A 12,898-nucleotide genomic window follows, 5' to 3' on the forward strand; every position below is an offset into this window, starting at 1 on the left:
GATGACTGAAGCCACTGGTCGCCAGCAACTGTAGCTGTGTTGTTTATTTCCTTTTCTCCAAGGGCAGGACTTTACAGTCATTAAGACCAAATCTCCCCTTCTTTGCCTGCAGCTGCCACTTTCCTAATATCCCCAGGTCTTCAGGCAGCATGGTGCTGCTTTCTGCTTGTTTAGTTCCTGCCCTGGAATGATAAAGTAATCCAGAAAATGTGATTCTATGAATTTACACCCTAGGAACAAATGGTGAAGACAAAAGGGCCAGGACACGGGGTGAACAACGGGAAGGAGGAGGAGGAGGAGAGAAGAGTTGTCTCCTGTAGATGGGTGGTGTCTTTTCAAGTTCGTTGTCCCAAAGAATACATGGATGTTTTAAAAACAAAGTCCCTATGGAACTTTATGCCTCTTGGTCGTATTTTGAAATGGCTCTGGGGATAACATATCCTGGGAGCCGGTATGGCTCAGTGGATTGGAGCGCCTGGCTGCAGAGTTTGAATCCTCGCTGTGCCTCCTGGGACTGAGGCCAGCTGAGATCACCCCACAGCATGCGTGGCTGATGGGATTACATGCCCTGCCAGCTGTACAGGCTCTGCAGGCCATGTGGTCCCACAGCCTTAGTGGATGAGTAACCGTTTCTGAGTACTTTCTACCTTGGAAATCCTGAAAGCATCGGCATCGGTTGGGATCAACCTGAAGGAACACTGTGAATTAAAATTAGGTATGTAAGGAATAAAAACAAAACTCTCTGGGCCATAGCTTGTAAACAGACTAATTTGTGCTTTCTCTCCCAGAATCTTGTTCTGCTGGCTGGGTAATTCTGGAATCTGTAATCCAAAAAAAAAATTAGTTTTCCAAATTCTGGGCTGGAATCCAGGGTTTGGCACTCTCGTCTTGAAAGATCAGTGGCAAAATTATGGCCATTTTGGTGCTGATGCTTAAAAAAAAAGAAGATGTGGCGAGGATTATAAGAAATAATATCTGTGGTTTGAGCAGTGCAACCCCAGAATCAAATCTCGGCTTATCCTGTGGACCCATTGCATTGTGTGGGCAAGTTCCGGGGTAGAGCTTATGGCAAAACTGTTTTAGGGGAACATTTACCACATTTTCTGTTTGTGTGAGTTGCATTTACACCACATCTGTCTTCTATGGGAAATGGTCTTCCCATCCTCATAACAACCTGAGAGGTTTTACTGGACTCAGAAATAGTGATTGGTCCATAGTCACTCAGTGCGTTTCCACACAGAGGGAGGCTTTTAATCCAGTTTTGCCCACTCTATCCCACTGCTTCTTCACACTTAGACATATAGCCCTCCCTCCTATAAAAACCCCATCCCCCAAAATACAGCATGTCATTTCAACACTATCTCTCTTGTCATAACTTTTCTATTCCCTTCCTCTCTTTTTTTGGTCAGATATTTTATTTTATTTTACTTGGGCTACAGCTCCCTGAAACCTCAAACCAGCATGGAGGGGGCGGGGGCAGCATTCCTAGTCCTAAATGGAACTTTTCCAAACTGTGGTCAGGGGATATAGTTTTCAAGATGGGTTATGCCAAAATGTCAGAACTCTCTTATCAGAGCGACGTGCTGTTTCTGTAGTCCTTGTTCTTCAGCTGACAAGGGAATGACTGCTTTGGAGGCAGCTGGATGGTTTCGTGAGCTGGGTTCTTGGCTTGTGGAGTCAGAAGGTGGGACTTTGATTCCCCAGGGTGGCTCCTGCAAAGTAGAACCAGCCTGGGTGGCCCTGGGCCAGCTGGCACAATCCCAGAGCAGCCCTAGAGGAAGAGAATGGTAATGCACTTCTGAGTATTTTTATACTTAAGGAATCCTGGGAAAGTGAGGACCAATTTGATGGCACAAAATGCTTGTTATTAGCAATGGCATGGCTGAGTTCTACCTGCCACAGCAACATCTGCATAGACTACACACCTTGCCCCCCCCAGCCCACTGCCCTCCAAGTGTATTGAAAACCCACTCACATAACTCCTGGCCATCCCAGAAGTCGGTAATGGGAGTAACGGTCCGGCAGATCTCGAAGGGGCTGGAGTAGGGGGTGAGGGGACAGCAAACTGAGTCTCCACATCATGTGAGTTAAGCAATATCTGCCATTTTCAAGGGAGAGGGTGTGGTGGAGCTGAGAGGAACCTCAAGTTTGGCAGAAATCCCTCGTTGCCAAACACCCCCCCCCTATTTAGATAACCATATTTTTTTGGACAGCACATGCTCAACAGGTTCAGAATGGTGATTATTTGGGGTGGGGTGGGAAAACTGAGGAGAGGATGAGAAAGAGAAGTGGGATGGATGTTCCTGGAGAGGGTCTTGCTGATTGGAATGCTGACAAGGCGGCAGGTGGGGGGGAGGACCTTCTGTGCTGCAAAAATTTGTTGCGGGTCAGTCCAACTGAGAAATCCTATCAGTCAGACACTGTGATTGCCTCTTTCTCTCCATGCTGTCCTATCTCCTATTTGTGCCTGAAATATCTGCCTGCAAAAAAACATGTGAAGAAAAGAGTATAGGAGCTGAGTGCACAAACTGGTTTATTTGCACATGTCATGGGCGAAGATTGTCCATTTTATTCCAGTTCTTTCCACACTGAGGTGGAAGCTGAAAAAAAGATACCCAGAGATGTAGAAGAAATTGAAAGAAGTAGCGTCCAGTGGATATGAAAACCCCTATTCCTTCTGCATTCTTAGTCAAAATTCCAAGTTTACTAAGGGCGTCCTTTGCCTCCGATGGAAATATTGACATTAAAAAAAAAGTTACTTCAATTTCAAGCAAAATGGCTTCCTTGAGAGTTCAATCGTGGAGTTGCATGTTTGTCATGCAGATTCAAACCAGTCACCACCCCCACCTCCTGTCTCCAGAAAGACCTGGGGAACCCCCCATCTGAAACCCTTGGGAACTCCTGCCCACCAGGTTCAATTTAATTCTGGGCCAGATGGACCAATGGTTGGGCTCATTCTAAGACCACTTCCTGTGATCTCCCCCCCCCCCCCCCATTTGTTTGCATTTTTCCAAACAGGAGAATGCTACATTTGATCAAAGTGAAGTATTCCCAGCAAGGCTTCATTTTTTAATGACTAGATGTTGACCTATTTTCCAGACAGTTTTCCATGTATGGGTATGAGATATTAAAATTCAATTTTAATAAATATTTCCTTTGATGTGGAAGAATGTACCCATTCTTTTACACACCCGTATTCCATACCAGTATAAAGTGGGACTGGCCAACCCACATTTAGTGTGGCTGACAATACTGTAGCTCACGGAATAATTTTACCTGGCACCTGTTGTACCTAATAAATTGCAAATCAGGGTGTGGTCCGACGTTTCCAGCCGTTCAAGGCTTTTCTAAAAGTGGCTCACATCAAAACACAAGCAGCTTTAAAACACCCTCAAGATAAAATAGAATCAAATGATTAAGATTTAAATTGAAACAGCTGGAACAATACAGGTAGATCCTTGATTTATAGGCAGATCTTATGGGTGATTTGCAGTGGTTCAGCCAGAACTTCTCAGTTCCAATGGTCAAGACAGAGCAGTAACTTAAAAAAAAAAAACTGTTCCCATCTGAATTAGGTGAATTGTGTAATAAAGACCAAAACCTGATTGCTAGGCATAGTAAATTGCACTAGAGTAGGGCCATTGAATCAATGAAGATCTGGAGAGTCAACTGCTCTCTGTAAATTCAACTGATTCAAATGGAATGCCTATGGAATTTACTTACTTGAATTAATGATACGTAGGGAGGAGCTGACTCACCAATCCCAATTGATTCAGTGGGCCTACTCTAGTGCAAGTGACTACCATAAGCAACTGGATCCATGAGTGGACTTTTGTGTGAAAGGGCTGTTTGCCAAGTTCAGTTTTGGTACTGAAAACATATTTCTTGGGTCGGAATTTGCTCAGTGATCCCTTGAAGCAGTCTTGTCTGCAGTAGCTCGAGAGGGAGGGTGAGAGATGGGAATGCAGTGAAACTGGGAGGATGATGATATAAGCAAAAGGCTGGCACTGATGAGCCCCCAAACCAGGAGAGGATCGAGTCTCCTTTGCCCAGGGGTATTGCAGCTACTGTCAGTGGTGGCTCATAATCTGGTGGTGAGCCTGTCCTGTTATTTCATTGTGAAGCACCTCCCTGTTCAGACTGTGGGATGCCCGCTTAAAGCACAAGGTGGGTGATGCAGAGATTCTGTCTAGCAGTGGTGCTGTAGTTTTAAAAGGTGCTGCATGAGTAAGGGCTGGACCATATGATCTTTGGGGTCCCTTTGGATTTTATAGTTGGATGGCTTTATCTAGGATATCAGATCCAGTAGCAGAGTCAAGGGGAAATGACTTCCTAAGTCAATTTGAGTATTGGAATTAAAAGAAGCTGACTCGTGAGCACAACTGTGGCCTAAAAGGAGAAAAGTTTTGATTGCCCTATTTTGGGGGTGGTAAGAGATATGGGGAAAGGACTATTGCTGTCCTATAAAAATGTCCTCCTTCTGCATAAGTAGATGATCTGCAAAAGCAAAAAGCAAGGCATGCTGCTTATATAAGCACTATTTTAGGTGGTTTACAGTAGTTTTGATGCTGCTGCTGCAGCCTACACATCCCCTCACCCTAGCAAGCATGGAACTCAATTTACAGACCTTGGAAGGATGGAAGGATGAGTGAACCTTAAGCAGGCTACCTGGGATTAAACCTAGGTTCTAAACAGAGTTATGGATGCAGTACTGCAGATTAACCACTGCACCACAAGGCTCCTTGTGCATCCCTATAAACAAGCATTCACTTGGGTTTTTTCTAGCTGGAAGGAGCAAAGCAAAACAAAACAAAAACACAGGAAAAGGGGGAATAACTTGAGAATAAACAGGGAAGGAATTAAGAACAAAGCAAAATAGGAAGGAAGAGAGATTTTAAACATGGGAAACTTTTGAAATAAAATGTGAGATGCGTTCACACAAAGGGAGGGAAGTTCTGAAGATGGAGTCCTATTTCTTCAAATCCGGATTTGTGTTGTGCTGTTTATTTCTGAACAGATGCATTCAGAAATCTGAATAGCATCAGTGTCTGTCCCTATTTCAATATTTTTCAATACAATTTCAGTATTAAAGCATCATAGTCGTACTGAATTTTGACATGATATCCATTTACATCTCCCGCCAACCTAGCGGTTCGAAAGCATGCAAATACAAGTAGATCAATAGGGACCACCTCGGTGGGAATGTAACAGCTAAATTGCACTGGCCATGTGACCACGGAAGATTGTCTTCGGACAAAACGCTGGCTCTATGGCTTGGAAACGGGGATGAGCACCGCCCCTAGAGTCGAACACGACTGGACAAAAATTGTCAAGGGGAACCTTTACCTTTACCTTTACCTTTATCCATTTACATATTGCTTCTGCAGCTACTTATAAACTCAGTTTTTATCTGCATCTGTTTTAAGTTACTGTTTGCCACTTTGCCTTAAAAGGTAGGAGCAAGGTAGGGTAAATTTAAATAAATAAACAATAAACAAACAAACAAGAATCCCTTTCCTTTCCTCCATGTCATTTCCCCCCTAATTCATGATTATAATTTTAAAAACAACCTAGGTCCTTCTTACATTCCATATGTCCCTCTTTCCCCTCCAAATTTAGTTTGTGATGGATGCTGCCACCTCACCCCACCTGCCTCAAAATGTGCCATACTGCACATTATAGGAAACCATGCGCTGTGAGTAGAAAAAGAGACACCAGCAAAATCCCAGATCTGGGTTCAAGAACAATTTTATTAAAAGAGTCCTTTTCAAGAGACGAATTTCGGAGTACTGCAGATGAGGAGCAGAAGAGGAAGAAAAATAATGTAAAAAAAGTTGTCTCCCATTCCGGCTAGAAGGCGAAGCCCCAGCACGTTGGGGCTCAGCCGCTCTCGCAAGACGCCTGGGACACGAGTCCTCCTCCTCCACCAGGCCTTCGGAGAGCGCCGCTGCCCGGCGGAGGCGCCTGCGGACGCTGTCGCGCTCCGGTCCCGAGGCTGCACCCGCGGCCACACCAGGCGCGAGCGTGCGCTCCGAGCGCCCGTGGAAGCCGGAGCGCGGCGCCTTCCAGCCCCGCATCCTCGCCCCCTGCCCTCGCTGGAGGGTCGAGAGCAGCGCCCAGCGGTCGCCCCGCCGTCAGTGCAGCTTTCCTCCTCTTGGCCGCCCCCCCGCCCCGGAGGGTTAACTCTTCGCCTGCCGGCACCCCGCAGGCAAGAAGACCCAAGCTGGAAACCGAGGCCCGGGACTCGCTTCACGAATCGGGAGCCGCTGGTACGAAATCCTCCGTGCTCCATCTCCGAGGGCAGCTAGCCAGGCGAGAAGCGACTCTCGGAGCCTGGGGAAAAAAATTACTTTTCCGGGCTCCACCTTCAGGATCCCTCCCGCAAGCTCGAGGCCAGACATCTATCTCGAACAGGCAAAATTCCCCCCGTCGCCCTTTCCCAAGGTCTGGAGCTCCTACGCCGGAGTGACTTCGAATTCGGATGGAATTTAAAAATGAGGGCCTACGCAGTGTCCCATCTCATATCCGAGGGTTCTTATCTAACTCCACCCAGACGCTCACTTTTTTTTTCTTTTTCTTTGATTTCAGTGCAACTTGCTTCTGAGTAGGCTTAGGTGTATCCTAAATGATAATGATCATAATAAAAAAATAAAGGTCCCAGTACTTGAAGAGGCGTGGAGAGACCACGAAAGCATCCTTTTCAAAAGGCAAACTGAATCATCCTCATCAACTTAGAACGGCAGAGCGGGAAGGGTCCCTCGGGGTCATCGAGCCGAGCCCCTGTGCAGGAGGCTCCGCGGGGATTCGAACTCCCAACCTCGGGCTCCGCAGCTTCTCCGGCTCTGATCCAAAGCCTCTCTCTTCTGGTCTAGTCTAGTGTCTGGGTTCTTGACAGGGGCTTTCTGACACCAACTGCACCGTTCCTTGGCGTGGGGTGGGGGGATGGGTAGGTGGGAAAACGGACCTGAGAAAACCCTCCGCGATCCTAAACTCGCGCAGCTGCATTGACGGAGGTCTAAGCGGGAGAAGCTGGGGAAGCCTCCAGGTGGGACCCAGAACGGTGGACCCCCGGGCCCGCCGCCTTGCCCGTCCCCTCCCTCCGCGCCAGGAAACGGCCGCTCGGCCGCTCGGCTTATACCGGGAACGGCGGCGCGAACTCAGATCGCGCGACCCGAGTGAGGATTGCACGCGGCAGCGGACCGGCGAAAGTGCGCGCGCGCAGAGGAGGCTCGCCACAGAGGGTGGGTGGTGTGGGGGGGGACTTCTCGGGTCAGAAGCCTGGATGGCGAGCGTGCCGAGGTGGGCGCGCGCCGAGAGCGCTGCGAGGCATGTCCAGAGTGCCTTCGGCGGCGCCGCCACGGAGAAGGGGGAGCGGCTCCTCCCCGCTTTTCCTTTCGGGGGAGACGGGAGGAAGCCCAGCTTTCTTCCCGCCCCCGGACCGTGCACCTTACAAGGCTTGGCCCCGGGAGCCCCCCCCCCCTCCGGCTGCTCTTTCCCCTCTCCATCTGCACGTGGGAGCCCTTTAAGACGCCGAGTCTCGCAGGTCTCCTCCTCAGGCTGGACCCGGGCCCCGACCGCCGGCACCCCCACCCCACCCGCCCTCCTGCTGAAAGATTGCGGGCGACCCCCCCCCCCGGTCCCCTCCCGTGCCGGCCGCCTGGTCTCCCGGACGCCATCGGGGAGCTGGAGAGCGGCGTGGCGCTAGGACCCAGGCAGGCCTTCCCTTTGGGATTGCGGGGTGGGGGGGAGTGGGGGGGAGAGCGGAGGGGGCGGGAGGCAAGGCGAGACCGCGAGGAGGGCGAAGGGAGCGAGCCGGGGAGCTGTCAATCAGGCAACGTGGGGCAAGTGACAGAGGTGGGCCGTGCCGCTGACACTTGGCTCCGTCCGAGGGGGGGATATTTAACTTGGGATTGAGCGGGGCGAGCGCGGCAGTCGCGCGGCGGCGGCGAAGGGGAAGGAGCGGGCGCGAGAGCGAGGAGCCGGAGCGGAGGAGGAGGAGGAGGCAGGCGGATCAGGACCCGGAGCCCCCGAGCACGGAGCCAGCGCCGCCGCCGCCGCCGGAGGACAAGGAGCAGGAGCGCTGCGCCCGAGGACTGACCGCCCAGCCCGGGGGCAGGTAGACGGAGCGCGTCGCCGGCTGCTCTCCTTGGAGGTCGGAGGAGGAGGAGGAAGAAGCAGCAGCCGCCGCCGCCTCCCGGGGCTCCTTGCGCCGGCACACGGGCGGCGCGGTCCCTCTCCCCGGCCGGAGGACTGGTGGCGAGGCGGCGAGCGAGAGGAAGGGAGAGCGGAGGAGAGCCGAGCCGAGCCGAGGGGAGCGCGCCGCCGACGCCGCCGAGGCTGCTGCCGGACTCCCTGCCTGCCTGCCCGCCTCCCTCCCTTCCACGCGGGGAAGCCGGCCCCGCGCGCGACCCGGTTCGGTTCCGACCCCCGACCCTCCGCCGCCGCTCCTCGAGGTCTTTTATGGTGGCCCTCGGTGGGCGAAGCGCCGCGCCGAAGGACGAGGACCTCGCGCCGCCCGCCGCCCTCCCGAGCCTCGTGGCGGCGTCCTCCTCCTCCTCCTCCTCCTCGCCGGGCGCCGCCGGGGCTGCCCGCCCGCCCAAGACCGGCCGGGCTGTGGGGCGGCGGCGGGCGCTCGGGGGCCTTTCCGCGACCCTGCCGGGCGCCTCCTGAGCGGCTTCGGCGGCGGCGAAGATGATGATGATGATGATGAACGCGGAGCTGAGCCGGGGGCGCCGCTGCTGAAGCCGAGGGAGGGCGCCGCGGGCGAAGGCTGCTTGCTTGCTGCTGCCCGTCGGCCTCCGGAGCCGGACCGGGAGCTCCGCGCCTGCCTGCAACCCAGCCGCCACTCCGCTTCCCCGACAGAGCAGCGCCCGGGCCGGGAAGGCGCCTTCAACCATGAGGAGAAGCTCCCCCGGAGCCGCCGGGCCCTTGCCGTGCGGGGCGGCCGCCGTGTGAGAGGATCGCCTTGCCGGAGCGAGCGAGAACAAGGCGTTTGCACGTCGAGGCCCCCGTCCTGGGGGGGCGAGGAAGAGGAGACAGAAAAGCAGAACCAGGGGGTGGAAGAAGGAAAGTGGGGAGCCCCCCCCCCCCACCCGACTCAGCTGGACCCACGGCTGGTGACTTTCCCTCGCTTTCTTTCTTTTTTTTTAACCTCTCCTCCACCCCCTTTGCAGCAGCCAGCGCTCCCCACCACCCCCCTCGCCACAGTCGTCTTTCCCCCCCCCCATCTATAAACGAGGTTTTTATTCTTGGGCTCCAGTCTCACGCCAAACGCTGTCATACCGTCTAGACATGTTGTCGTGGGTCTAAGTCCAGCTGTCACCATGGGGATGGAGACCGGTCCGCTGTGAATTTTTGGGAGCGAGAGAGAGAGAAGAGGGTGAATTGACCAGGAGCACAAAAAAAAAGAAGGAAAAAAAGAACAATTTGGGTGCCCTTTGGGTGGGAAGGCTTGCCTGGGGAGGGGGGGCGGCTCCCGCGTCCCTCCCACCCATCCACGTCCCCCAGGCTTTGCCCTGCCAACCCCCCTCTCTCTTTTTTCCTCCTTCTATTTTTTTTTCTCTCCCCCCCCCCCCCACTTGTCCTTCACCATGCTTGTGGAGTAGCAGGGAGGGAGTGCAAGAGGGGGAGCCTTACATGCGCCTGTCATCTAACCCCTTGGCAATCTATTTAAAGCAAGAACCCTCTCGTTGGATTTTGTCTCGGCCCTATTTATGAATCGCTTGGACTTGGCAAATAGGACTGTGGAGTATTAACTCGGAGCTTTTGAAGAATCGGCAAAGGACGGAGGTGCCTGCCTGTTCTCTTCTGGCGCGGCGGGGGGGGGGGGGGAGGCGGCTGGTCTGTCTGCAAGTGCTGGTGGACTGGCTTAAGCTGGGCTGAGGAGAGCATGAAGGTCTCTGAAGCCCTCCTGATCTACTCTTCCTTGGCGGTGCTGCTTCGCCCCAGCTCCTGCCAGCCCTACCTCCGGCTCCGGCCCTCCCCCAGTGACAACCTGCCTGTCAAGGACATCATTGAGCATCCGGACCCAGAGTATGACCCCAAGGAGCAGGACCTGGACGATCGGACTTTGAGGAAGAAGCTGGGGAGCCACTTTGACCCCCACTTCATGTCCGTGGCGGCCCCCGCCCAGATGAACCTCTCTAGCTCTGACCCGTTGCACCGATTCAAAGGGTTGGGGCCCTTGCCCAACGAGCTGAAAAAACTGGACCTTGGCGAGACGCCCTACGGGACCAGGCTCAAGATGGGCAAGAAGGCCCGCCGGAAGTTCCTGCAGTGGCTTTGGGCGTATACCTATTGCCCGGTATTGTACACCTGGAAGGACCTGGGTGTCCGGTTCTGGCCTCGTTACATCAAGGAAGGGAACTGTTTTGCCGAGAGGTCTTGTTCCTTCCCAGAAGGCATGTACTGTAAGCCGGTCAAATCGGTCACCAAGACCTTCTTGAGGTGGTACTGCCAAGGATGGTCAAGGCAGAAGTATTGCACCTGGATCCCAGTCCAGTACCCTGTGATTTCAGAGTGTAAATGCTCTTGTTAGCCGGACTTTGGGGCGTTCAGGGGCCCAAGAGACCTCGCGCGTTCCTGTTCGGTGGATATGTGGATCGGCCGCCGCAACCTTCTGCTGGAAACCACACCAGTGACTTTGGAATGGGTGCCATGGGCCTTGCGTTCGCAGTCCCGCACAGGTTCCATCAAAAAAGAGGGACTTAGGCATGCTGTGGAGGCATGAGAATGTCCAGCTCTCTTGCGGACAGATGTGACAGATGACCTTGAAACCCTGAATAGGGCCCGGATGTTCAATTCCGGAACTTGGCAGTCTCTCGGAGAGCCCTCGGAGATGACCGAGACACACAGAAACATGGACACAACATTCACAAGAGACCTTGCCTATTCTTTTCTCTGTCCTCATTTTTCCTCTAGCGGCCCCTTGCACTGTATTTTTTTTTCTAATTATTTTATATTATTTGAAATAGAGAGGAAAAGCATATCCTGAAAGGAACTGCAGTGCAGGCCAGAGAAAAGCTAAGCACTACAATAAGATGTTTATTTTTATACCTATTATAACATTCTAACAAAAGGAAAATTACCATCCTTTGTAAATATAGAGAATTTAAAAGGGGGGAAAATTCAGCAGTGTGTTTTCGTTGGTTATTTTTATTGTTGTTATTAATAATAAAATTATGACGATACAGGACCATATGTTGAACCCAACCCTTTCAAAACTGAACACTTTCCTTCAGCAGATGGGAAGGGGGACATTTTTTTTCCTATTAAGATGGTTTATGATACCTCCCAACATCCCTTTAAGATGTTTAATTTCTGTTTCCTGTATTCTTGTTTTTTTCTCTCTTCCAAACATGTCACTGATCTTCAGACTAATATTCAGAGTCGTCTAGGTTTTTTGTTAATGTATATTGATTAAGGAGATTTTTTTTTAAAAAAAAGTATGATGTTATAAAAGAGTGACTGTTTTTTTGTTGGGTTTCTTTGGAATACATATAGTAATGTAGAGATGTTAAAAGAAATTTCTGGTGTACAGTTTATTTATTTTCAATGTTTGTGTATAGGAAGGGGGGAAAGCTAGAGATTATGCCAGAAAATATTGAAAATGTTTACTTGAATATTCCTTTTACAACGTATCAGTGTACATATCAACCATGACTGATCAAAACATTTTTAGCAATAAACTCTATCTTTGAAGAAACACTTTAATGATGTTCTGCTGGTCTCTTGAGAAATGTCCTGATGGTAGGCATGTGTCTTGTATCTATATCTGGGGATAAGTAACTGGAGATCCCACCTGATCTGAAAGCCCATGAAATCTATTAGCATCAGCCAAACTATGCAATTATTTTAAACCTCAGATATGTGATGGACTCTCAATCATAATGGGCGTTTTGCACAGCCTGTGCCTCTGACTAGTTTTGCTCTCCCTGAACCCCCACTTGTTTGGGTAGAAAACCCTGAATGAGGGGTGAATTGTCCTTGAAATGGTTCGCAAGACTTCCCTGCACTATTTAGTACTGAAATATACTCATTGGTCAAAAATGGAAACCATGTTCTGGATTGTTTTGGTGGTGATGCAGGTTTTGGGCAATCTTGTGCCCCACGGACCCTGGACTTAGTCAAGGCTGCTCACCTTTCCTCTCAAAGATGAACACAACAACAGTGATGTTCTGGAAACATGTTGGTCCCTCTCATTAGACAGACTGAGGAAATGACCTCAATGGGGAATTATCTGCTTGATACTGAGTCAGACTGGCCCATTGGTCCAGTATGGGCCACTCTGGCAGCAGCTCCCCAGACTTTGAGGCAAGACTTTCGCATCACTGTCAAGGCCCTCCTCCTTCTTGGTAGCCTCCCATCCAGGTACAAATCGAGACCTATTGCTCTAATTAGCATCAGAGGTCAGACACATTCAGGGTGACCTGGTGGTATAAATGAAGAGAGCTGCTTTATGCCACACAACCCATCCTTTTTCCCCTCTTCCAAACCAGCATGCTGCTTCAGGTGATGGCAGAAAGGATCCTATCGCATCATGGTGTTAAAGTGAGATTAAGTTACCAGTCCAACTGGCTTCTGTAGAGGCAACAAGCAGGAGACATTGTCTTGTCCTATATCTCGGCGAGGAAAATATCTTGGGCCTATACTACCTGGAAAATTGTCAATAATTTTCAACAACTCTAGTTCCAACCCACGCTCACAACAGACAAAAAAACAAAAACCCAGACCTCTCAGAGGAACTTCAGGATACGCACCTTGTTTTTGCCAAGGTCTGTCTGTAGCAACAGCGATGACAGCATGGGAAAGGACATGAGCAGAGCTTTCTAAGCTTCATGGGACCTGCAAAGCATTATGAGAGAGAGCAGTAGTTCTCTGAGAGGCACTCTCTACCAAA

General features: G+C 51.2%; 2 protein-coding genes across 2 annotated transcripts in view; both read left to right on the forward strand.

Moving 5' to 3' along the window:
- The window catches only part of NTN3 (netrin 3), a 235,454-nt gene that overhangs the window by 68,905 nt on the left and 153,651 nt on the right, over positions 1-12,898 (forward strand). The window lies entirely within an intron of this gene.
- LOC110086928 (noggin-2) lies at positions 8,566-11,712 on the forward strand. Its single transcript, XM_020808200.3, has one exon. The coding sequence runs from the start codon at positions 9,890-9,892 to the stop codon at positions 10,535-10,537; it is 648 nt and encodes a 215-aa protein (XP_020663859.3). The 5' UTR covers positions 8,566-9,889; the 3' UTR covers positions 10,538-11,712.

This window comes from Pogona vitticeps, chromosome 13 (assembly GCF_051106095.1).
Source record: "Pogona vitticeps strain Pit_001003342236 chromosome 13, PviZW2.1, whole genome shotgun sequence".
Lineage (NCBI taxonomy): Eukaryota > Metazoa > Chordata > Lepidosauria > Squamata > Agamidae > Pogona > Pogona vitticeps.

Bases quoted from the DNA above. Each gene is read 5' to 3' on its own strand.
- LOC110086928 (XM_020808200.3), top strand. From the start codon at position 9,890: ATGAAGGTCTCTGAAGCCCTCCTGATCTACTCTTCCTTGGCGGTGCTG.